This window comes from Myotis nattereri (assembly GCF_964212035.1).
Source record: "Myotis nattereri genome assembly, chromosome: 12".
NCBI lineage: Eukaryota > Metazoa > Chordata > Mammalia > Chiroptera > Vespertilionidae > Myotis > Myotis nattereri.
Genome location: NC_138087.1, coordinates 45,251,368 through 45,275,992, shown reverse-complemented (window position 1 = coordinate 45,275,992; position 24,625 = coordinate 45,251,368). Strand labels below are relative to the sequence as shown.

Sequence of the window (24,625 nt, the reverse complement as noted above, 5' to 3'; positions counted from 1 at the left end):
ATCTGGTGAAAGCTATGGATCTTACCCTCAGAAAAGCTATTAACATACACACATTTTCCACATAATTTAGAGGATCAGAGAGCCTCTGGATCTATGGACATGATCTTATATTTGTCAACTTAGACCTATCATGGCCCACATAGAAAATGTTTGACACACTGAGATAAATGTAAGTGGTTGCTCAAGAATGACCAGGGTTCATTGCTGCAGGGCCTGCCTGAACAGCCTACCGCTGAGGAATGAAGGTATGTTTACTTATAACCTGTTCCCAGCATACACCCAATCAACTAATTGGAAAGCTCTATGCTAGCAGTTAAGATAGCAAGATTAGAATTCTCACTTTATTCCTGATATGATGTCTTCAAATCTGTCCTTTAATTTGACTGTTACCTAACTTTACCCAGACTCAGAGATATCTCTTACTGGACTCACTGATTCTTATTATTTTTAGTAACAGTTCTAGGTGGTAGTTGAAAAGGGCATTCTTATCTGAAGTCTCCACTCAGGCTTAGACTCTCTTTGGTCAGATACTCTATCTAATAGCTCCCACAATTACTCAAAGTTAAGTTCCTGATGGTAACATTTAAACTGATCCCTTCATTTCCCGTCATGACATTCACTTTTTCTAGTCACATATACTTTGAAGAGTCTTGATCCGCCTTAAAGTCACATCTTTTAAGCACTACACCTTTGGGCACACACAGCTGCTTAGAATTCTTCTCTAAACCAGACAAGCCTTAAAGAGTGCACCAACATGCATGACTCCTGTCTCTATTTCTTAAGGAAATTATTTAACAACTAATTTGTTTTTCAATAGTTAAGGATTAACAGGTTTATGTTACCTAAGTTATGTTACACTTAACAACAAAACCATCTTGTGCCTAAGATCTGCAGTGTACTTTACAGATTTTCCACTTATAAATTTTTGGTGAATATAAAATGGACTTTTCATCAATTTGTAGATTTGAATTTAAACATACTTAAAAACTACATCTTGTACATCTGTAAGAGTGGCGCCAATACTCTTCAGCAAGAGATTTAAAGAACTAATTGCAATGAATCCTTCATGCTGTTCTGAGTCTTTAGCTGCTTCTTTACCCGAACTCAGTGAAACACTTAAATGCAACTAGAGAGATAGAGAGATAAGTATTTAAATCAGTACCTTCATAATGACAATATTAATTTTTAATATTCCATTTTATTTTAAAGTCACTACACCACAAATAAAATTTCAAAGATATCAAGACTGTGCCAAATTTAATAAGTGAAAAGTTTAAAAGATTTAAAATCTAATACAGTTCTTTTTAAATTTTAAATTCAGCAATGTATGATGATATATTTAGCTCAATCCAATTCTTTTGGTAAAGCTAAGAAAATATTAACATTTATACATTGTTAGTGACAATAATATCTAGAAGTTAAAGTTGCTGAAATAAATATCTCCACAAGTGAATGTTTCAACTATAAGAACTAAGGTAGCAGGATGTTAAAAGCACTTTTGTATTATATGGATAGATATGCTGTATACTCAGCTATACAATAATTTTCTTCAAGTATTCTGTAAGTAACTCATAAAAACTTTGTGTTAAGAACTCATATTTAGTTCCATCCAATCTTCAAATCTTAAATAAAGATTAATTTATAAATTAAAATGTATACACTATAGTTAGTACTGTACTGCAAACTTGAAAGTTGCTAAAGGAGGAATCTTAAAAGTTATCATCACAAAAAATAAATAAATTATAATACAGTATATGGACAGATGGTAACATATTGTGATGATCATTTCACAGTCTATACAAATACCAAATCATTACACTGAACACTTGAAATAAATTTAATGTATCAATTACAACTCAGTTAAAAGAAAAACTTATACATACATCATACACAAAATTTAGAAACCTGTCATTAAATAGCTTAACACTAAGGAAATCTGTTAGGTCAAGACATAAACATATAAACACATGCTGTGGGTAGCTCCACTATTATTTCCATATGGTGAAAATTATTATAAGAATAAAATTTTTAAAGGGTTATTAAATTTGCTATTACCTATATTATCACAGATAATAAAAATAACTTATTTTCCCCTACCTTGATAGGAGATATATGAAAATACTCATAGAGACTGACTTGTGATGAATCTACTAATGAAACTGTTTTATATTCTTCTTGGAAAACTTCTATATCTTTATGAAAAAGTTCAACCTATAAAGGAACATAAAGTATTAAAAACTTAAGGGACCTATCTTCAGGAAGTAGTTAAGCCAATAGCTCACACACTGCAGAACACTCCCCTGTAATATCCAGATCCAACATCATTCATAATTAGGAAGATAATGCCTGAGGAGAGAAACTAATATTTCTTTTGTTAGGAAAGTTCTGTCTGTCGCTCGTAAACTGATAAGCATAACTTCTATGTTTCCATCTAATCCATTAAAAGACGCTAAGCTTTTCCTCATGCGACTACAGATTTTACTCGAAAAGGCCACTAATCTAATCCATTTGTTTTTGTTTTGTAATAAATAATGTATTTATTTTTTTTAAATAGTCAATTATTGCACTTTTTTACAATTCTTGCAGCACACCAGTGTGCCACAGTGCACCGGTTGAAAATCGTTATCCTAAATTATTAATCTAAACAAAAGTAACCAAGGAAAGTAAAATTTAAAAAAAAAAAAAGTAATGTGAACATGACTGATTATCCTCTTCTTCCTACTATTGATTTAAATCTTTCCTCTTATTTGCTATCTCATGTTTAAAAGACTATTTTAACTTGTCTTGCTTAAGACTATTTGTGTCTTCCATTATCTAAAAATATGATTTCTGCCAATGTACTCACCACAGCAGCGTAATAAAAATATTTTTAAAATGAAACAAGACCATTTTAACACTTTAAGAATTTATCAGGAGGGTTGGGGGGAGGGGAGGTAAGAGATCAACCGAAGGACTTGTATACATGTATATAAGCATAACCAATGTACACAAGAAACTGGGGGGTAGGGGAGGCCATGGGAAGGTCAAGGGAAGAAAAAAAAAGGAGACATATGTAATACTCTTCGTAATACTTTAAGCAATAAAACAAAAATTAAAAAAAAAGAATTCCTTTGGCAGGGGGGAGAAAGAATTTATCAGATAGCTAACATTTTTCTCAGTCCTTTTCCTAATCCTTACCGTCAATGCTATTATTTTAAGTCTTACCTCCGTTTTTTCAGTTACTTCAGCTTCTGTCATAAGTTCTGCTAATGCATAGACAAACCCAAGATCTAACCTGAGATCCATTTCTTGGATCAACACTTTGAAGTATCTATATTACAAAGTAGAAAATATGAAAGGTCATCAATTAACAGTATTAAAAAAATTAGATAAAGAAAAAAGTATTAAATGTTAAAACTTAGAACTTTCTAGAGGAATGTCATGGTAACACTGTTCATAATAGCAACAAAGTCAAGTATGAAAATGCCTATAGAGAGGAAATCCATAAGTAAACTGTGGTATACAGTCATCGAACATTATTTATTAGTGTTTATAGATAAATTCTAGCTACATACCACAAAATGAATACATTTTAGTAAAAAGCTTAATTAAAAAAAAGCAAGTCCCAGGAATATTGTATGGTTTGAAAAAAAAAAATGTAATTAGGAGGAGAAAAGGGAAACTAAGAAGCATAATGTTTAGGTACACATTAGATAGACATTATTTAAATTATAATAAAACTATAATTTGAAAAGCAAGGGAATAGCCCAGGCCAGTGTGGCTCAGTTGGTTGGAGCATTGTCCTATACATTGAAAGGTGGTGGGTTCAATTCCCAGTTAGGGCACATACTGAAGTTGTGGATCTGATCCCTCGTTGGGGCACTTGCAGGAGGCAACCAATAGATGTTTGTCTCTCACATCCATGTTTCTCTCAAAAAAAAAAAAAGAAAGAAAGAAAGAAAAATCAATGAAAAAAATCTTCAGGTGAGGATTAAAAAAGAAAAAAGCAAGAGAATAATGTTTGTCTTGGTAATAGGGCAGAGAAAACAAGAAATAAGGGAATAATACATAGATAAATGTTTCTATAAATGTTAGATTTCTTGGACTGGGTGGTGACTGAATTTGCAAATACTATTTTCTCTCTTGTTTCTAACACTATGCAGTAATTATAGAGAACTTGAGAAAACAAATAAATAAAAAGGAAAATAATAAAATGCCCATAATTTAGAAATAACTTTTGTTAATACCTAGGTGTATTTCATTTACAGCCTTCTGATTCTCCACAATTATAAAATAATTAATAGACATTTTCTATGACCTTCATAATTTAATATTGTACATTTAAATCTTTGACTTATTTAAAATTTACTTTTTCTAAAGAGCACAGTTTAAATCAAAACATTAAATAAAGATCAACCAAAGGACTTGTATGCATGCATATAAGCCAAACCAATGGACATGGACAACAGGGGGATGAGAGCATGAGTGGGGGGGAGGGGGGACTAGTGGTGGGGAAGGGGGTTAATGGGGGGGGGGATGAGGACACATTTGTAATTCCTTAATAAAGAATTTAAAGATAAAAATAACATTAAATAAATACACAAGGAATGTATTAGGACACTTACTTAATACGTGATATCTGGGAATGCCCTGCAGATCTCATGACAATACTGACATCTGTAAAGGGCTTGGGGGCTGTAAAGGGTAATAAATATGATTAATCCCATAATGCTTTAAAAAAAGATAAGCAGCATTTTCTTACCATGTAATACACATTACAATGGCTAACTAAATTATTTACTGAATGGTGAATATCAATTAAAATTACTAATATTTGCATGACCCATTATAGTCTTAATTTCAGACTCTGGGATTGTTTTTGTACATTATCTATACTCCCTCTGAGGATTACTAATCCTTTAAATTAGTGAGTTTAAACTAGAAGCAAGCATTAGAACCATCAGGGAAACTTTGTGGAAACACAGATTTCAGGATCTTGCCCTTGACTTCTAGGTGAAAGGGCTTGGGCATGTATACTGGTCAATAAGTTTCCAAGCAGATTATGAATACTCCTTTAGATAGTTTAGTCAGTGGTTTGAAGGTAACTGTGGAAAGAAAAAGGAGGGAGGGAGCAGGGTAGTGGGAAGAGAAAAGAAAGTGAGGGGAAGAGCAAGAGCAAAGAAAGAAGGTGAAGGGAAGAGGATGGAAGAAAGGACTTGTAATCATTCTCAACTGGGGATTAGCACAGTTCCTGTGGTTAGAAAACAGTCTGAATTTGAACTTCCTCACAATTTATTCAAAGGTCTCAGTGGCTTTTAAATCAGAGTTTTAAACATTGTAATTTTTTAAAAGTAGCATTTCTAAACATTAAAATATATATTTCTAATTAATCTTTTCTTCAGTATTCAATCAGAGTTTTGTTGAAGTTAGCTGAGTAAAATGGTTTCATTTCATATTATTATAGTAAAATAAACCAAACAGTTAATACAACCACTTTTATAGCAATCTAAAGATATAGACAAACCTGAATCCATGGTGACTGACTTGGGAGGCTTAATAGGATAAAATACAAATGGAAATACAGCACCATGTATCTGGTTTTGGATCTAAAAAACAAACAAACAAACAAAACCCAGGTCAGAATGTTCATATGTTAATTATTAAACCTGACTAAAATAACAAGATTTAAGAAGGAGAAGGAATCAAAAAGTCTAGTCCCACACTGAAATGGAAGTGCTAAAATAGACCATTAGAATAAATTAGTTTATTTTATAATATAATTTGACTATCTATTTAGACTCACCTGTATTCTATAAATTTGAATTCTAAATGATGATTGATGTGCAGATGTGTTATATTCCACGTTTAATGCTGGCAGATAATTTCTTCGTATAGCTATTATATGTGGTTGCAGAATTTTCATGTTATTGCCGCTAGGTGTAAAGCGAACCTGAAAAACATGGCATCCCCCCAAAACACATAGAATTCCTATTTACTCATAACTGATTAAAATTAGAAATGTGTACCAAAATTTTAAAAATACTAATTAAAATAATAGGCTAAATATTCAATTAGGTTTAGAATGAGAACTTTATAGCCCATATCCATACAATTCATACAAAAACATTCAGATATTCCTTAGAGCTTGGCTGTATCACTTTTTATGTAAATTTACTAAAATTTACCCAAAACAAGTGAGAAATATAAAATAACATTACAAATAATTAAAAAATAAAAAGTTACTGGCTTGTTAACCAAGGAATAGACCACTAGTATATCAAGAGAAAGTCTGAGTTTTTAATATTTATATTAAGTATGTATGATAACATTCACTGTTTTGTAAGGAAATAAGACTTAAGTATTAACTAGTGATTAATTATAATAGATAAAAATTAAAACTTCATATCAGTACTTAAAAATATTACCGGAATATTAGTGTCCAACTCAATAACCTTATCTTCTGAAGGTGAAGATTCAATATATTCCTTAAATTCTTTCTCTAACTTCTCAGTGTGCTTTATACTCATTGGCTTCCATCTTGCCTTCTTCTTGGGCTTTGTCTCCCAAACCACATCAGAACTTACATATGAAAGCAAAAATCATGGTACTAATTTATATACATTTTCATTTTAACTGGTTTATTACATGAATTACAAAATCTTGAGTAGAAATTTTGCAATATCCTCAATTCAACCAATCACATTAAATTCCTACTTAGGCACCATTCTAGGTAGTAGGAATTCTAGCAGTGAACATTACTGCCATTCTTTAGCTTCATTTTAGCTGAGGACTGATAGAAAGAACGTCATAAATATAGTAACTTAGCATATTTAATATATTAGGAGGTGAAATGCTTTTGAAAGAAGAAAAAGTAGACAAGGAAAGGTGGACATGGAGTATTGGGATATGCAAAGTTGTGGGTTGAAGTGTTAAAAGTGAGTAGTCAACAGGGGTGTCATGGAAGTAAGATTTCAAGAACTTAGAGATCAGGGAATTTATCCAGAAGACAACAGGCGAACATTTCAAGTAGAGGGACCAGTTAGAGCAAAGACTCTGTGAGCATGCTTGTAGTATATGAAGAAGAGCAAGGAGGCTGGCATACTTGGAACACATTAAGAGTAGAAGACAAGCCTAGCCAGTCTGGTTCAGTAGACAGAGCATGCGGGAATAAACCCATCCATGTGTCTCTCTCACATCAATGTTTCTCTCTCTTTATCTGTCCTCCTACCTTCCACACTCTGTAAGTCAATGGAAAAATATCCTCAGGTGAGGATTAAAAAAATAAAAGAGTAGAAGATGAAGACAGGGGCCAAATAATGGGAAAGCCTTGTAGGATATTGTAAAGACTTGGAGTTTTACTCTGAGATGAATAACAGTTGAAAGATTATGAGAAGATCAATGACACGATCTGACTTAAGCTTTGTTGGAAATACACTACTGGGATAGGGGTAAGAGAAAAAGGGAATGATGGCTAGAAGCGGAAAAACTTATTAGGAGTTTAATGTAGTAAGCTGGGAGAGAAATGATGAGGGCTCTGCCTAGGGTGATAACACTGAGGTAGTGAAAAGTGGTCAGATCCTATGTATGTTTTGAAGGTAGAGCCAGCACATAGCCTCTAGATCAGCGGTTCTCAACCTGTGGGTCGCGACCTCTTTGGAGGTCAAACGACCCTTTCACAGGGGTCGCCTAAATACATCCTGCATATCAGATAGTTACATTACGATTCATAACAGTAGTAAAATTACAGTTATGAAGTAGTAACGAAAATAATTTTATGGTTGGGGGTCACCACAACATGAGGAACTTTATTAAAGGGTCGCGGCATTAGGAAGGTTGAGAACCACTGCTCTAGATGGATTAGATGTGGGGTGTGAGTAAAGAGATGAAACAAAATGATTCCAACACTTTTGGCCTGAGTAACTAGAAGGATGTATTTGTCATTAACTTCAATGAGGAGGCAGACTTGGTAGGATATCAGGAAATGGGTTTTAAACATAAATGTACTAGAGACCCGATGCACAAAATTCATACGCTGGGTGGGGAGGAGGGGAGGAAGGTCCCTCAGCCTGGCCTTCACCCTCTCGCAGTCCAGGAGCCCTTGGGGATGTCCGCCTGCTGGCTTAGGCCTGCCTGTTCACTGCTCCTTACAGCTCGGCTTGCTGCCCCTTAGCACTGCCACAGAGGTGGGAGAGGCTCCCACCACCGCTGCTGCCCTCACCAGCCATGTGCCCGGCTTCTGGCTGAGCGGCGCTCCCCCTGTGGGAGCATACTTACCACCAGAGGGCAGCTCCTGTGTTGAGCGTCTGCCCCCTGGTGGTCAGTGCGCATCACAGCGACTGGTCAGTTTATTTGCATATTAGGGTTTTATATAGATAGATAGTCTCTTAGGTATTTTAGTACAAAATTTTATGTAAGCAGCTGGATATACATGCCTGGAGTTCATGAAGAAAAATCTGGCTGAAGATGTATTTCTAGAAAATTTGGCTTATATGTGGTATTTGAAATCATAAACTGAAACAGAGATGAGGATTAGGTTTGAGAGCTCCAGGGCACCCAATGGAGAAGACAAGGAACCAACAAATGAGACTGAGAATATTGGGAGAAAAAGAAAAATCAAGGTAAGAAATCCTGGAGGTCTGTCAAAGAAGGAATCTGTGTTAAATGTTATGAACTTTTAAGCAACAAGGGGGTTGGATATTGTACTTCGGACCTGGCAATACACACATCCCTAAGGTGCTCTTGGTAACACCATTTTCACGGTACATTGAGAGCCAAAGCCTATTGGGAGTGACTAAAGAAAAAAATGGGTAAAAAAATAATTGAATGTAGTGAATATATTTAACTCTTTTGTCATGAACAACACTTTTGGGCAGTTTGGCTATAAAGGGAAGCAAAGAAATAGGCAGTAGATAGCAGAGAAAGTAGGATCAAGAAAATAAAATTTAAGTTGAGAAAAATAACACTGATGAGAACAATCCAAAAGAGAGTCAGAAATTGTGGACAGGAGAAAGAAAAAAGAGAATTGCTAGATCAGTGTCTCAAAAAGTAAAAGGGAACAGAATATAATGCAAAAGCAGAAAAATTTGTTTAAATAGCACATATGATATACCTATGATAACTGTGGGTAAGTATGTCAGCATAGTATACAGGTAATAAACGCTGGTGAGTAGGAAATTGATATTGGGGGGTGGGTCTTTGAAAGTTCTTTGTTGATTGCTTCAATTTTCTCAGTGAAATGGGATGCAAGGCAGTGAGCTGAGAGAAGAAATGGGGGTTTAAAAAGAGACAGAGTATGAAACAATCTAGGAAAATGAGAGAATTAATGAAACAAATCTATTTCAGTGAAAAATTGCCAAAAGAATTAAATACAGAACAAAAAATCAACCCATATTCTAAAATTACTTCACTCTGTTTTAGTACGTAAGTTATTTAATTTTATTTAAGTACTCTATTTGTTTATTCCTTCTAAAATTTATATTCACTTAATTTAAAAAAAGATAGGAACCATGTGTTACTCCCACTTGCATTCACACCATAGCATAGGACATAGCCCATAACAGGTTGTCTATTTGACATTTTTGTTTAAATAATAAACATTTTTTAGGAATACATATTTCTATGAAAATAGTTTTTAATATTCCTTTTAGAATATATTCCAGTCAATGAAGAGTTAGGGACATTTCTAGATGCATTTATAAAAAAAAAAATTTAAATCTGGATTACATATCATTTATACATTATACATCTTTTATATAAAGATATATGATATATATATACATATACATACACACATACATACACACACACACACATATCTGTACATTAGTTTAAGTTAAAAGATCCTGGTTATACAGACTGGAATCCAGTAATACCCTCAAATTAGTTACTAATACACATAAATTAATTTTACTGTAAGTATTTGTAAACAGGAGTATTACGGGCATAGGGAAAACAAAGTTTTACTAGTGGTGACTTATTTGGGGAATAATAAATACAGTATCACCTTATTAGCTCTTAAAGTGTTAGGGTGAAATTAGAACGTGATTGTCTTTATTCCTTGAACCTCTATTTAAGGAGCATCAACATACCCTGCATTGTAGTGGAATAACTTTATGGCATGTTAAGAAAGTAGACTTTTGATAAGTTGAATAAATCTAACTTTTTAGAGAATGAGAGAATGAACAACATAAAAAGGGATTTATGAATTTGATTTATCATTTATCTTTATCTCAAGGGCAAAAAAAATCTCACAAGCATTTTAAAATTAACATTATCTTAGTATCATGGCTAATCAAAACAAAGATGTTAAACTAAATTATTTCAGATTTTACAATCACCATTCTTGATGATAAAGAACTGATCGTTTAAATTTATCCAAATTATGATGCATCTAACCTTGTAATGCCAATATAGGCTACTTCTTGCTTTGTGTAATTGTTGACGAGAGAAATTCCAACATCTTGTAATGCCAACACAATTTCTTGCTCTGCTAATTCTGCTTTCTCATTTTCATATGTCACTTTAAATACCTTTGGATCTTCAGTGAATAAAATAATGCGTTGTAAGCCTTCAAAGAATGAAACTAAATAAATAGTCTTTTTCCCCAAATTTATAGGTGTCATCATATCCTAAAATAAAACCACCAAAAAATAAAAAATTAAGAGTATGGCACCAACGAACATTTAAACTAATATTTAAAAAATGAGAATAGTAATGGCACCTCCTTCACAGGGTCAAACAAACTAAATGAATTAATATTTGTGTAACAATGGAAATTTACATAATTACAATAATTTGATATCTGCTTCTGCCATTACTACTATAAAGTTATTAGCAAGGAAGACACATCAATTATTCTTTTATTAATATCCTGATAAAGTCTAATTAAATAGTCTTCCTGTGTAGGCTTATCAATAACACAAAGCATTATTTTCTCTCCTTTATCCTAAGACTAACCAATGCATTATTTATTTTTAAGTCAGAAATTCATATTTCCTTACAGAGCTGAAGTAAATAGGATAAAACATATCTGACATCTCAATTGCATGCTCTACAAAACATGGATATTCAGCACAGGTGAGTAATTCTGCAGGAAGCCTTTATATATAAGCATTGCACTGTTATCAGGGTCTTGAGGTTCAATGACAAGATAAATACAGCAAATTCTAATAATTAACAGTTACCCATGAATTTCTAGTTAAGTAAATATTCTGATTAAGAAGAAATTTTAATATACAGTACACATTTATTATAACCCACTGATATTAAAAACTGGAGTTGTTACTGTAAAATCAGTATCTAGGAACAAACATGTTGCTAATAATTCTTTCTAAAATAAAATATATAGCAATTAGCTAACTTATTTTCAAATATTTATACAGTATTTCTAATATTTCATAGTGGATTTCAGATTTAGCTTTATAAAATTCAACTATCATTATGGCATAAATATGCAAATTTACTAACCAACAGATCAAATAAATAAGACGTTGGAATAGGGGTCAAATTAAGATGACTTTTAAAAGACTAAAAAAATTTTAATTTTTAATTGTTTAAAAACAATTTCTAAAAAGACCCCAATTTCTGAAAGCCATTGAAAATATTACTGGAAAATGTTTATGTACAACTTTATCATTATAAAAAACCATATCAATAATAGCTTGCTACCAGAAATAAATTCTTTAGTTAGTAGATCCCTAGATGTTCCTCACAGAAGTGAAAATGGCCTAAGATGACTGTCAATGAAAAGTATATCTGTTCATGAGGTGAATGCTGAAAGCCTCTCTCTAATTACAATTTACCTTTATACCATAACTAAAGGCCCGGTGCATGAAATTTGTGTGTGTGTGTGTGTGTGTATGTGTGTGTCCCTCAGCCCAGCCTGCACCCTCTCCAATCTGGGACTCCTCAAGGGGTGTCTGACTGCCCGTTTAGGCCTGATCCTGGTGGGCAGTCAGACATCCCTCTCACAATCCAGGGCTGCTGGCTCCCAACTGCTCGCCTGCCTCCCTGATTGCCCCTAACCACTTCTGCCTGCCAGCCTGATCACCCCCTAATCACTCCCCTGCCAGCCTGATTGACACCTAACTGCTCCCCTGTCGGCCGATTGCCCCTAACTGCCCTCCCCTGCTGGTCCGGTCACCCCTAACTGCACATCCTTGCCAGCCTGGTCACCCCTAACTGTTCTCCCCTGCCAGCCTGGTTGCCCCTAACTACCCTCCCCTGCCAGCCTGGTTGCCCCTGTCTTCCCCTGCAGGCCTGGTCACCCCCAACTGCCCTTCCTGCTGGCCCGGTCACCCCTAACTTCCCTCCCTTGCCAGCCTGGTTGCCCCTAAATGCCCTCCCTGACAGCCCGATTGCCCCTAACTGCCCTCCCCTGCCGGCCTGGACACCCCCAACTGCCCTCCCTTGCAGGCTTGGTCCCACCCCAAATGCCCTCCCTTGCAGGCTTTGTCCCTCCCAACTGCCCTCCCCTGCAGCCTGGGTCCCCCCCAACTATTCTCCCCTGTTGGCCTGATCGCCCACAACAGCCCTCCCCTGCCAGCCATCTGGTGGCGGCCATCTTTGACCACATGGGGGCAGCCATCTTTGTGTGTTGGAGTGATGTTCAACTTGCACATTACCTATTTATTATATAGGACTAGAGGTCCAGTGCATGAAAATGCGTGCACTGGAGGGGGGGGGGTGCCCCTCAGCCCGGCCTGTGTCTTCTTGCAGTCCGGGAACCCTCGGGGGATGTCCACCTGCCAGCTTAGGCCTGCTCCTTGGGGGATCAGGCCTAAGCTGGTAGTCAGACATCCCTCTGGCAGCCCAGCAGCCCCCGGAGGATGTCTGACTGATGGCTTAGGCCCACTTCCCCAAAGGAATGGGCCTAAGCCGTCAGTCGGACATCCTTAGCACTGCTGAGGAGGTGGGATAGGCTCCCGCCACTGCTGCTGTGCTTGTAGCCATCAGCCTGCCTTGTGGCTGAGCGGAGCTCCTCCTGTGGGAGCGCACTGACCACCAGGGGGTAGCTTCTGCGTTGAGCATCTGCCTCCTGATGGTCAGTGCACATTGTAGTGACTGGTCATTCCTGGTCATTCTGCTGTTAGGGTCAATTTGCATATTACCCTTTTATTATATAGGATGGAAGCAAATAATGATGTAGGCAAAATAAGACTACTTCAAGTTTTAAACATTTTTGGTTAAGTTAAAGCTTGAATACTTTTTAAATCTTTGTCAGTTTATTTTAGTAGTGCAGACATAAACATGCCTTAAAACTAGTAAGGCTCAAAGAGAATACTTTTTAAAAAACAAAAAAAATACTGCTGAGGACATCATGATAATCAGCCCAAAACATACATCTTTTTGTGTTACTTCACCGTGGCTTTTCCCACAACTCCACTTCAGCTTTCTAGAGCCCACTGGATCGGCCCATGTGTAAAATACTGCTTTTCCAGGAGGGAGAGAGTCTTCTATTTCACTGAGAGAACTTACACAAATAGTAAAAATAGGCATTAAATTAAGTGTAAGAAAATGAATAAAGAACCCAAAATAATATAGTTCAGTAACTCCAAGTCAATTAATTGAGATTTATAATATTTCTGATTAACAGTAGACTTAAAGTTTTTCCTTATATAATGGAAAAGTGGTTTTCTAAGAAAACAATGAGAATAGCCCAGCTGGTGTGACTCAGTGGTTGAGCATAAATCTATGAACCAGAAGGTCATGGTTCGATTCTTGGTCATGATTCGATCCCCAGTAGGGGATGTGCAGGAGGCAGCTGATCAATGATTCTCTCTCATAATTGATGTTTCTCTCTCTCTTCCTCTCTGAAATCAATAAAAATATATTTAATTTAAAAAAAGAAATCATCATAAAGTCAGTGTTTCATCCTTTGCTCAAATCAGAGGATACTATATTTGTGATCCTCTTCTTACCTTTGCTTATATTCAATAATGTCATTCTTAGTGTGATTTATTAATAGGAATGTAGCTGCTCCATCATGATAATCTGAAAATTTAATAACTGTAGAATGCTCAGCCAAATTAACTTCTGCTATAATACCGCCAAGCTATAAAAAAAGAGAAAATATTCTCTAATGTGATCATTTTTCAAAGAATATTAACTAACAACACTTAATAATAAAACTTTTCATAACATATTTTTATTTTACATGGCATGTCTGGGAAACTATACTCTCAATTATTATATATAGATGGGTCAAATTCCAGATGTATATTCTAGCCACTTCTACTAACTCTGTATAACAAAATTGTTTTATGATTGTTTCCCTTTAGTACTTTTTTCCCTCACAAAAAAGAAATCTTTGTTCATTTTTGGTGAAAGGGAAAAATACCATGAGAAAATTATTTGATACAAAAAAATTAAATACTAGTAACATTAACTCATCACACACACACACACACACACACAAAATTAATTACCTCATTATCCAGACGTAATAAAATACAATTTTCTTGCTTGTTAAAATGTATCTTTTGAGGAGGGCCTCTACTTCGTTCAACTTGAATAAGAAGTTTATTTGAAGCATCCTCAGGCCAAAAGGGAATACACTAAAACATATATTACATATATTTATTTTTTTTAGAACCTACAATATATTGTACCATAAAGACCTTTATCATTTTAATAAATCCATCAGAGTAAACATATAAAATAAAAATAAATCTCTTTCAACAGTGCTCTGGTTACTGGGTTATTTACCTAAACAGTTATAAACTGCCTACATAGAGATGGGTTGCCACTTGTGGACAGTGTGAAAACAAGCAGTAATGGACAGTAAGCTGAAAAGCTATGATAAACAGAAATTTTAATGTGGTCCAGATCTAGAGAAGGGTTTGAAAAATCAACAAGCTGAGCAGAGAGCACAAGGGAAGAAGCAAGTGATCAGTAACTGAAAATCATAGTCAGTTGTGGGCAACCCTTGGTAATTAAGCAGTCAAGTACACCCAAATGTTGACTCGGGGACGTCAAACAAGGGTACAAAAGTAAAAGATATATTCAAAGTTCAGAACAGGAAACAGGCTCAAAAAATTAAAAACTACCTGGATATCGGTGATTTGAAAACCAAACTGAAAGAATAGGAGACAGTCAGTGTACCCAGAAAGAAGACTGGATTAGCAGGAGCTGGAAACAAAAAGAACTACACGGAGAGGAATGGAGATGCAAACTGTCTGTAAGCCCCAGCCAGACAGGAGACGTCACGTATCTCAGTGAGACTGTTCATGTGTGATATCTGATTATCACATGACCTGGGAAAATGTAGCAGAACTGACCTGTTAGAGTCTGTTTTATTCAACCATAAAAGGTGATTAACAGAACTAGATGGAACATGGTTAAGGCTGTAAGAGGCTTAAAAGGTGCCCCTCAGGATTTCCTGCAACCTAGCAGACACTTACCTGGAAGAATTAAAAGAGCAGCAATGCTAATCCAAGTCTACTTCCCATGAGGCACTGATGTGCTCTCTGAACTTCCCTAGCCTGCTACCTTCTGGTAGCCTTGCCTTAAAAAATGTTTTTATGCTTAAAAAGATATGCTGCATATCTTTTAAAAATATTGTATGCTCCACCTCTTGAGACTAGAGAAAGTAGGAAAGTACTTGTCTTTTGTAGTGGGAAAACAGAGCTATAGATAAGCTAAACAAATCTATATAGGTAATAATCATGAGTATAAATCTTATGGTAAGGTTGGCCACTATAAGCCAAAATTAAAATATAAGACTTTTAAACTAGCAAAGAAAAGATATCTTAAGAAAGGGGAAATTGAAAATAAGACAAGATCTCTCTTTAAAAAAAAATTGTTATGCAGTTGTAATCAAAATTAATATAAATATAAACTAACTGTCGAAAGACATGGGCTATAGAATGTGTTTTTAAAAAGACAAAACCCAATAATGTTACTGGCAATAGACACACAAATCGAGACATAGAACTACTGTAAATAAAAGTATGGAAAAAGTTATACCTAGAAAACCTATAAAGCAAAACAAAGCTGCCGCTTTAATCTCTGCAATTAGATACATAGACAGTTCTATATCCAACAAGCCAAGAACCCACACGAAACATTTACAAGAATAAATACTATATTTATTTAACAAATATTTATTGAAAGCATACTATGTTTAACTATTCAAAACCCTCCAACAGTTCTCCATTTCACTCAGAGCAAAAGATAAATCCTTGCAATGGCTCAGAAAGTTCTGCACAATTACCCTTTATCACTGTTATACCTTGTCCTCTGCTACCTTTCCTTCTTCCAGTACTACTGGCCACTTCGCTTTCCCTCAAACATGCCAAATATTCTCCAACCTTGGGGCACCTACCCTGGCTGATCCTTCTGTCACTAATGCTCTTTTCCAGATACCCACATTGCTGAAGTGGCCAGCTCCTGGCTAAAAAGCTACGTGTAATTTTCAGGTCAGAATATAGTTAATGACAAAGGTGATTTTTTTTTTTTTTATGGCAGGCCTCACAGGAAAAAGCTGTCCTCCCACACCAGACCAGGTGCACAGCCAGCTTACTGCATTGTCAAGGACTCAGCCCTACCTCCAGCCAAGCTCTTACACATATCTGCATTCCTACCCCAGGCACCTTTATTCAGAGGCTTTTTTTGTAGTGCCCTTGGCATAGGCCTTCCTCAGGAACCTATGCAAAACCTCTTTATCAAGGTGAGAAGGGGAATCCTGAAGACATATTCTCTATTCTGACTCAGTATTCAGGATTTTTCCACTCCGAGCCTTTCCCCTTGTTCACCCCCATCTTCCAGGTCCATAAAACTGTAAAAGCCTTTTGTTCAGGGCTCCTCCGATTGTGACACAACCCTAGTGTCTTGCTGATCTACCTGACTCCTGCCTGACCAATGCTGTTCCCTAGGAAAAATGGAACAGGGGAGTTGGGGCTTTCTCCAGTTTAGCTTCTTGCTTATACAATCTCAGTAAGCGACTGATTAAAGGTTTGACTATGTTCATTTTGGTTTGTTGTCTTAATCAGCTACTCCAATACCTGGCTGCTTAGCGCCAGCTCAGCTGAGTTTCTGACTATTGCTAATTCTCACAATTCCTCCAAGTCTTTTAAATGTGACCTCAATAAATCCTAGCCTTGACCACCTTATGCAAAATTATAGCTCACCCCTTTTCGCTGTGACTTTATTTTTAATCCTCACCTGAGAATATTTTTTTCCACTAATTTTTTTTTTTTTTTTTTAGAGAGAGTGGAAGGGAGGGAAGGTAAAGGAGATAGAAAAAGAGAGAGGGAGAAAATAATCAATGCGAGAGAGACACATAGATTGGTTGCCTCTCATACCTGTCCCAAGGTAGGGTAGGGATGAAACCTACAACCCAGGTACATGCCATTGACTGGGAATTGAACCCAAGAACCTTGGTCCATTGGGTGATTTTCTAACCACTGAGCACACCAGCCAGGGTATTCATTATAACTCTTAATACTCCTTTACCTGTCTTATTTCTATTCCCCCGTCACCTTTAAACATATTATATATTTTACTAATTGATCATGGTATTATTCATTTACTGTTTCCCTACAACTCCATTAAAATATAAACTATACAAAGACTGGGACTTGTGGTTTCATTAGCAAATGTAACTATCGCAAGGCACATAGGAGTACACAATAAGTATTTGCTAAAAGAATGAATTAACAGGCAGACTCGAAAAAAGTGGAGCTTCTGGGAATGAGAAATACAAATAAAAAACTCAGGTGAGGGTTTAAATAACAGTTTAGACATAGTAAAAGTAAAAAATTATGGAAAATATATGTAGAATTTATCCAGATTGTAGCACAGAAAGTTATACAGATAGAAAAAAAAGATATTAAGAGACAGAGAAAATAGAATATGAAAGTCTAGGGTATGTCTGATTAAAGGCTCAGAAGGAGAAAATGGATGAACAGGAGAATACTTAAAGAGACAATAGTTGCAAATTTTATAGGAAGTATGAAAAATCATTACCCCACAGATCTAGCAGTAAGGCATATGAGGCAGGATATATAAAAGGAACCCACATGTAGACAAATAGTATGACTGCAAAATATCAAACACAAAGAGAAGACTGAAGGCAGCTAAGGAGAAAAGAAAGATGACCTCCAAAGAAATGACAGAACCACAGCCAAATTTTCAACAAAAATGAAAGCCAAAAAACAGTGGCTGAGAAAAAATAAAATTATCAAGAAAAGGCATCATAAAAGAAAGATGATGATAAAAACTTTATGGGTAAACACCCACTGATGGTACTTTCCTCCAGAACCAGCACTAAAGCAAATTCTAAAGGAAGTAGCTCAACCAAATGACTCAAGAAGGATGGCTTAAAAGCAAGATAGAATAATGAATAAAAATAGCAAACACTTCTCTTATAATCCTAACATATTTGAATAAAATTTCTTCAAAAGTAAAATATTCTATCACCCTCTGGCAGTCCTTCAGACAGCTCTTATGTAGAGGTTTAACAACTAAAGATGGAGTAAAAGAAATATTTTACTCCTAAGTCACTACCACCTTCTTAAAATAACTGGCTTAATCTAGTCTTTAAAGGCAGTCTTAACAGCTTCCTGAAGAGAATAAATTATTTCCTTCTCTTTCCTGCATTAATACCTTATCTAGTCTTCTACTGCTCTATTTGACTCCATTTGGTTAGTAATTGCTAAATGTTTACTTTCCTTACCAAGAAATGTATTTCTCGATGGCAAGTTCTGAATTTTAGTAATTAAATATCTAGGGCTTGGTACAAATACTCAATAAATGATTATGAAACAAATAAAATTGGGGGAATGGAAAGATAAAACATTACATAGTAATTTCAGTTAATCTAACTTCCAGGAAAAATGAAATTCCTAAGAGCTATATTATTGAAATCCATCTACCCACCTGCTCCAAATCGAGAGAGAGCCACTTATCACTCCCCTCTTCAGCCACTGATATATGATACTTGCTTTTGTTTTCGATCATATAAAAAGGGGTAAATGTCACAATTCTGGTAATGTTAAAACTGCTGAGGTCTATAATGACACCAACCTAAGGAAAAACATATTATTTATTACATTACTAGGGGCCCGGTGTACGAAATTCGTGCACTGGGTGTGAGGGGGGGGGGGAGAGTGTCCCTCAGCCCAGCCTGCCCCCTCTCACATACTGGGAGCCCTCAGGCGTTGACCCCCATCACCCTCCGATCGCCTGATCGGCCCCTTGCCCAGGCCTGACGCCTCCGCCAGAGGTGTCAGACTTGGACAGGGGACCCCCATTTCCCCCCGATCACTGGCTCTGGCCCCCGCCCAGGCCTGAGGCCTCTGGCCCAGGAATCATGCCTGGGCAGGGGACCCCCATCTCCCTCTGATCGCTTGCTCCACCCCCCGCCTAAGCCTGACGCCTCTGACCCAGGTTTCAGGCCTGGGCAAGGGGACCATCATATCCCCCCAATCCCCGCTCCGCCCCCCCACCCAGGCCTGATGCCTCAACCAGAGGAGTTGACCCTCATCACCCTCCGGTCACCAATCACCAGATCGGCCCCTTGACCAGGCCTGAGGCCTCCGGCAGAGGTGTCAGGCCTGGGCAGGGGACCCCCAGCTCCCCGCGGTTGCAGGCTCCGCCCCTGCCCAGGCCTAACGCCTCTGGCCTAGGCATCCGGCCCAAGCAGCGGGGACCTGCAGTGGCAGCGGGGGGCACCGCGATCGTGGGCTCTGCTTTAGGCCCAGGCAAGGGACCCCTAGCTCCTGGGACTGCCAGCTTCGACCGTGCCCAGCTCCCATCACTGGCTCCACCCCTACTTCCTGCTATCACTGGCCAGGGTGGCAAAGGCGCCTGATTCTCTGATCATGGCTGGGAGGCAGGGCAAAGGCGGCCCCAGGGCCGCCTTTGCCCTGCCCCCCAGCTCTTAGCTCCCCCCTGGGTTTCAGATCACTGTCAGTGGCAGGGGGCTTCTTCCTGCTTTCCCTTTCGCCTCCCTGCATTGTGCCTACATATGCAAATTAGCCGCCATCTTGTTGGCAGTTAACTGCCAATCTTAGTTGGCAGTTAATTTGCATATAGCCCTGATTAGCCAATGAAAAAGGTATCGCCGTACGCCAATTACCATTTTTCTCTTTTATTAGTGTAGATCATAACATCCTTAAAAATTAAGTAGTCAATAGACACAGTTTAAATAAAAATTTCTTGATGAGCAGAGAATGAACTCACTTGATATTCCATTTTCATGCCTTTACATTTAACAGCTCCATGACTACCAACAGTATCAATTGAAAACTGATCTGATAATTCACTATCAGTTATCATAAGCTGAACCTAGGAAAAAATATTTCAAAGATATTACAACATAAGTACCTTTAAAAATTCCAACCTAAATTTATACATTTTGCTTTTTAGCATAAATATTGTACTGTTAATGCACTAAACATTTCCCAACACAAAATTCTAATCTTTATAACCTCAAATATTTAACAAATGTTATTTCTACCTGTTTCATATTATTTTATTCTTTAATATTCTAAAATCTAAAAAGGAGTGATAAATAGCTAAAAAAAAAAAAGTTAAAAAACTTTACGTACCTTATTGTTATTAAAAAAGTGCTTTGGCTGAAAAGAAAAGAGAACTGGCATTTTATAATTAGGTGGATGCTTTCGATGAATTCCATCTGCTTTATACTGTAACATTCGACCAGTTTTATTGACCATCCAGTAAGGGCTATGAAATGCCACAACTGTCTGGCCAGGATTATAAGTCACATGGATAGCAATATCTAAATCAGTCTTTTCTATTTCTGTAACACAGGTAAAACTGATGAAACTAATATCTTGTTGATTAGGTTTTATATGATATTCACTTTTCCAATCTTGATTAAGATAGTCAAGTAATTTTAAATGTAGTATTGCTTTATCCAATTGTACGGTACAAATATGGGCAGAAGAACCTTCATTTAGAGTAAAAACTCTATGTTCATTCCCCTGTAATAAACAAAATATAGTAAATATAGTAAATTTTTTAATGTCTCAGATAAATATGCCAAAAATTCTATTTAAGGATTTCAAATGTTATACGAACTGCTTTTGAAACATACTTCTGTCTGAACAAGTTAGAAGACTTATATTCAAGTTCTAACTCTGCCTGCTATATAAACTTTCACATTTCCTCCAAGTCTGTGGGTAAATTATTCGAGATATGAGTTATCGTATTTCAAAAATGGTCTAAATGATCAACTTCAAAGGACTATTGTTAGGATAAAACTAAGTAATATAATGTAAAACTCTAATGGAACTAGTAAACATTATAATGCATATAACTAGTAAAACATTTTAAAAATCTTATCCATTAGTAATTTTAGTTTTGAAAGCTAAAAAATGATGGAAAATGCATGAGAAGTGATGAAATCTTATCCATTAGTCATTTTAGTTTTGAAAACTAAAAAAAAATGAAAAATGCATGAGAAAAGAGATGATAATCCAAAATAAGTCCCATTCTTGATTGTTAACAATCCTTCATCACCCATTTCCAATTATCCTATATTAGAGGCCCAATGCATGAAATTTGTGCAAGGGGTTTGGCCTTCGCAGCTGCAGCAGCTTGCTTCAAGCCTCGCAGCCCAGGCTTTGTCTGAAAAGTCGTTCAGCTGTCCCATCTAATTAGCATATTATGCTTTTATTATTATCTATACTAATAAAAGGGTAGTATGCTAATTAGAGCAGAGGTCTTTCAGAGGCCCTTCCAGACAAAGCCACAGTGGCTGCAAGGCCGAGGGCCGGTAGCCATGGCAGCTGTGAGGGCCGATCCAGCACCATGGTCCCTTTTGCAGAGGCCATGGGAGAAGGCACCGTAGAAGGGAGAAGGGAGAAGGCAGAAGGAGAAGGTGGTGTCACGGGAGAAGGGAGGAGGTGAGAAGGTTGGCACCATGGGGGAAGGGAGAAGGCCAGCACCGCGCGAGTAGACAGAAGGGAGAAGGCCAGCACTGCGGAAGAAGGGAGAAGGTAGCAGGCAGTTAGGGGGATCAGGCCAGGAGGGGAGAGCAGTTAGGCAGTTAGGGGGATCAGGCCAGCAGCTGAGAGCAGTTAGGCAGTTAGGGGGCCAGGAAGGGAGAGCAGTTAGGCAGTTAGGGGCAATCAGGCCAGCAGGGGACATCAAGCAGGCAGGTAGGTGAGCAGTTAGGAGCCAGTGGTTCCAGACTGCGAGAGGGGTCCCGGATTGGAGAGGGTGCAGGCTGGGCAGAGGGACTCCCCCCCCCATCTGTGCATGAATTTTGTGCATCAGGCCTCTAGTAGATAATAAAAGGGTAATATGCAAATTGTCCCCTCAACTGGGAGCTTGACCAGAATTCAACCAGGGAGCAGGGTCGGCCTTCCAACCTCTCGGAGCCCCTCCCCTTGGCTGGCCCCATCCCTGATTTTGTCCCCCCGCCCCCCAATCGGGGGCGGGACCAGCCTGCCAACTGCCTATGGCTCCTCGTCCCAGCTGGCCTGGCCTGATCGGCCCCATCAGGGTGGGCCAGCTGGACCCCACCCATGCACGAATTCATGCACCGGGCCTCTAGTTGTTTATAGTATTATATCTTATGCATCTCTCAAAAACATTCATTTCTCTTCACCCCCACTTTCATTACCTTAGTTCCTGCCACTGTGTCCTCTCACTTTAAGTCTCCTAACTGCTCTTGTCTCCTTTAATCCCTTCTTCATACCACAGCTAACCTGTCTTTCTAAAAATTGGTCATATCCATTGGGAGCTAGCAAACAGAATGTGATCCCTAAAAGCATCAAATTAAAAGTCCTATGAGAATGGAACATAGATAGATAGTATGCCTGGATAATTCACCAGATTGTCTAACATCTCTAACTTGGTTCCTTCCTGTTGTTATAACACAGGAATCTCTTCATCTTAAGATTTTAAATTAGTTAAAGTAAAAGTAATTTAAGTTATTGACACCTGGCATGTTAATATCCACAAAATAGAATAGTAGTGGTGGTGCTGTTAGAGAGGTAAATGAATAGCAATCATGTACCTACAAGGCACTGTGCTAAATCCTTTATATATATATCATCTAGTTTGATTTCCCCATATCCCAATCATGCAATATTTATTACTATCCCCTTTCATAAATTAGGATAAATAATTCAGAAAGACAATATAACTTGCCTAAAGTTAGTAAGTAATAGAGCTAGGATTAAATCTCTGATCTACCTGACAGCAAAGTGCAAATTCTTAACCACTAGAACAGCTGCCAAATATAAAGAAAAACAGATATTCTTAAACCATAACTTCACCCCCCAAAAAAATTATCTAAGAAGTGTATATAGTAAATCCCAATAATAATTAATACACTATGACCAAAACAATAATTAATAAATTACAATGAAGAAATTTCTTATATTTGATAGGCATGGCAAATGTAATATTAAAATCCTGATGAAATCAGACATAATTTATTAAAACAAAATATTTAAAAGAAAAAGCATCATTATAGGGCATAAAATTCTTTTAGAGACCTATTATCAGAATAATATAATGTAGCAGCATTTTTCCACTTAAGTCTAGTACTTAAATATTATTTAATACTAATTCTCATACTTGTTTCAAAAGTTAGAATCCATATTTTAAATGTATGACATATGAAATGTACATGCTTAGAAAATATAGAAAAATATATATTCTAAAACTACAATGTTTTAATCTGAAGAGCTACCTTCAGGTGATGTGAGTGTAGGCAATTTCTATCATCTCTATTTTCTAAATGACATATCACACTTGTGTAGGTAATTTATATTCAACTTAGTAGTCAAATTTCAAAGGTGAATCAATGGAAAATATTTTTTAAATCCTATTCTTACACAGCATGATTAAACATTTATTTTCCATTTGAGTATTACCAAATAGTATTACCTATCCCCAGTACCAAAACCATAGACACAAAGATATTTAATAAAATTCCAGAATACCTCTATATAATAAACAAGTTTGTAAGGAAGAAGATTTCGGAGTAGGATAGGTGGCCACAAATGCATTATGTATGGTAAGTCCCAACCATCTTCTGAATATACTGACAGAGATGTCAAATTATCTTTTTCTGGGACAATATTAACAATAAATGGTTTCTTAGACGGGTTTATAGGTCTACATTCCCTCTTTAGAAAAGAGCCTTCATTTTTTATAATTTCTTCAAAGTCAATTGCTTCACACATTTGATAGTCCTCATCTTCTGGCTTCAGAAAAAGGAGTGATCTGCATAAAACATTAAAAAAGATGTGTTGAAATCCTTTAAAAGAAAACATATTAAATTATATGATTATAGCTTTAGAACAATGAAATCATCTCCCTCCATACTATTTTAATATATTTTTATATTTTCACCTTCTTAGAAATAGGTAAGATAGACAATAGATAAATATCTTCATCTTAACTTTCAGGAAATTAATAGTTATTTAGCTTTTAAAATAATATTTATCTTATAAACTTACTATCTTAAATGTGTGTTTACAATTAACCATATATTGTGTCATATGGGTTCTAAATTTACTAGAGTGATCACTTTGTAAGGTATATAAGTGTCTAATCACTATGTTGTATACATGAAACTAATATACGTCAACTGTAATTAAAAAATAAATTGTAAAAAGTATGTTTACAAGATAACTGGTTTCTTACAGAAAATACATAATCA

The 24,625-nt window shown here is 36.6% G+C and overlaps 1 protein-coding gene across 2 annotated transcripts in view; it reads right to left on the bottom strand.

Moving 5' to 3' along the window:
* Positions 1-24,625, bottom strand: part of VPS13A (vacuolar protein sorting 13 homolog A) — a 193,649-nt gene that overhangs the window by 40,549 nt on the left and 128,475 nt on the right. For both annotated transcript variants that reach the window (XM_081103070.1, XM_081103071.1), the window contains exons 47-61: positions 23,904-24,186; positions 20,532-20,927; positions 20,164-20,268; positions 18,859-19,005; positions 14,406-14,534; positions 13,899-14,032; positions 13,321-13,450; positions 10,375-10,607; positions 6,405-6,558; positions 5,783-5,929; positions 5,504-5,585; positions 4,605-4,674; positions 3,205-3,310; positions 2,098-2,211; positions 981-1,126 (exon numbers count right to left, since the gene is read on the bottom strand). In XM_081103070.1, the coding sequence (XP_080959196.1) occupies positions 981-1,126; positions 2,098-2,211; positions 3,205-3,310; positions 4,605-4,674; positions 5,504-5,585; positions 5,783-5,929; positions 6,405-6,558; positions 10,375-10,607; positions 13,321-13,450; positions 13,899-14,032; positions 14,406-14,534; positions 18,859-19,005; positions 20,164-20,268; positions 20,532-20,927; positions 23,904-24,186 (2,376 nt within the window). The remainder of the gene's footprint in view (positions 1-980; positions 1,127-2,097; positions 2,212-3,204; positions 3,311-4,604; positions 4,675-5,503; positions 5,586-5,782; positions 5,930-6,404; positions 6,559-10,374; positions 10,608-13,320; positions 13,451-13,898; positions 14,033-14,405; positions 14,535-18,858; positions 19,006-20,163; positions 20,269-20,531; positions 20,928-23,903; positions 24,187-24,625) is intronic.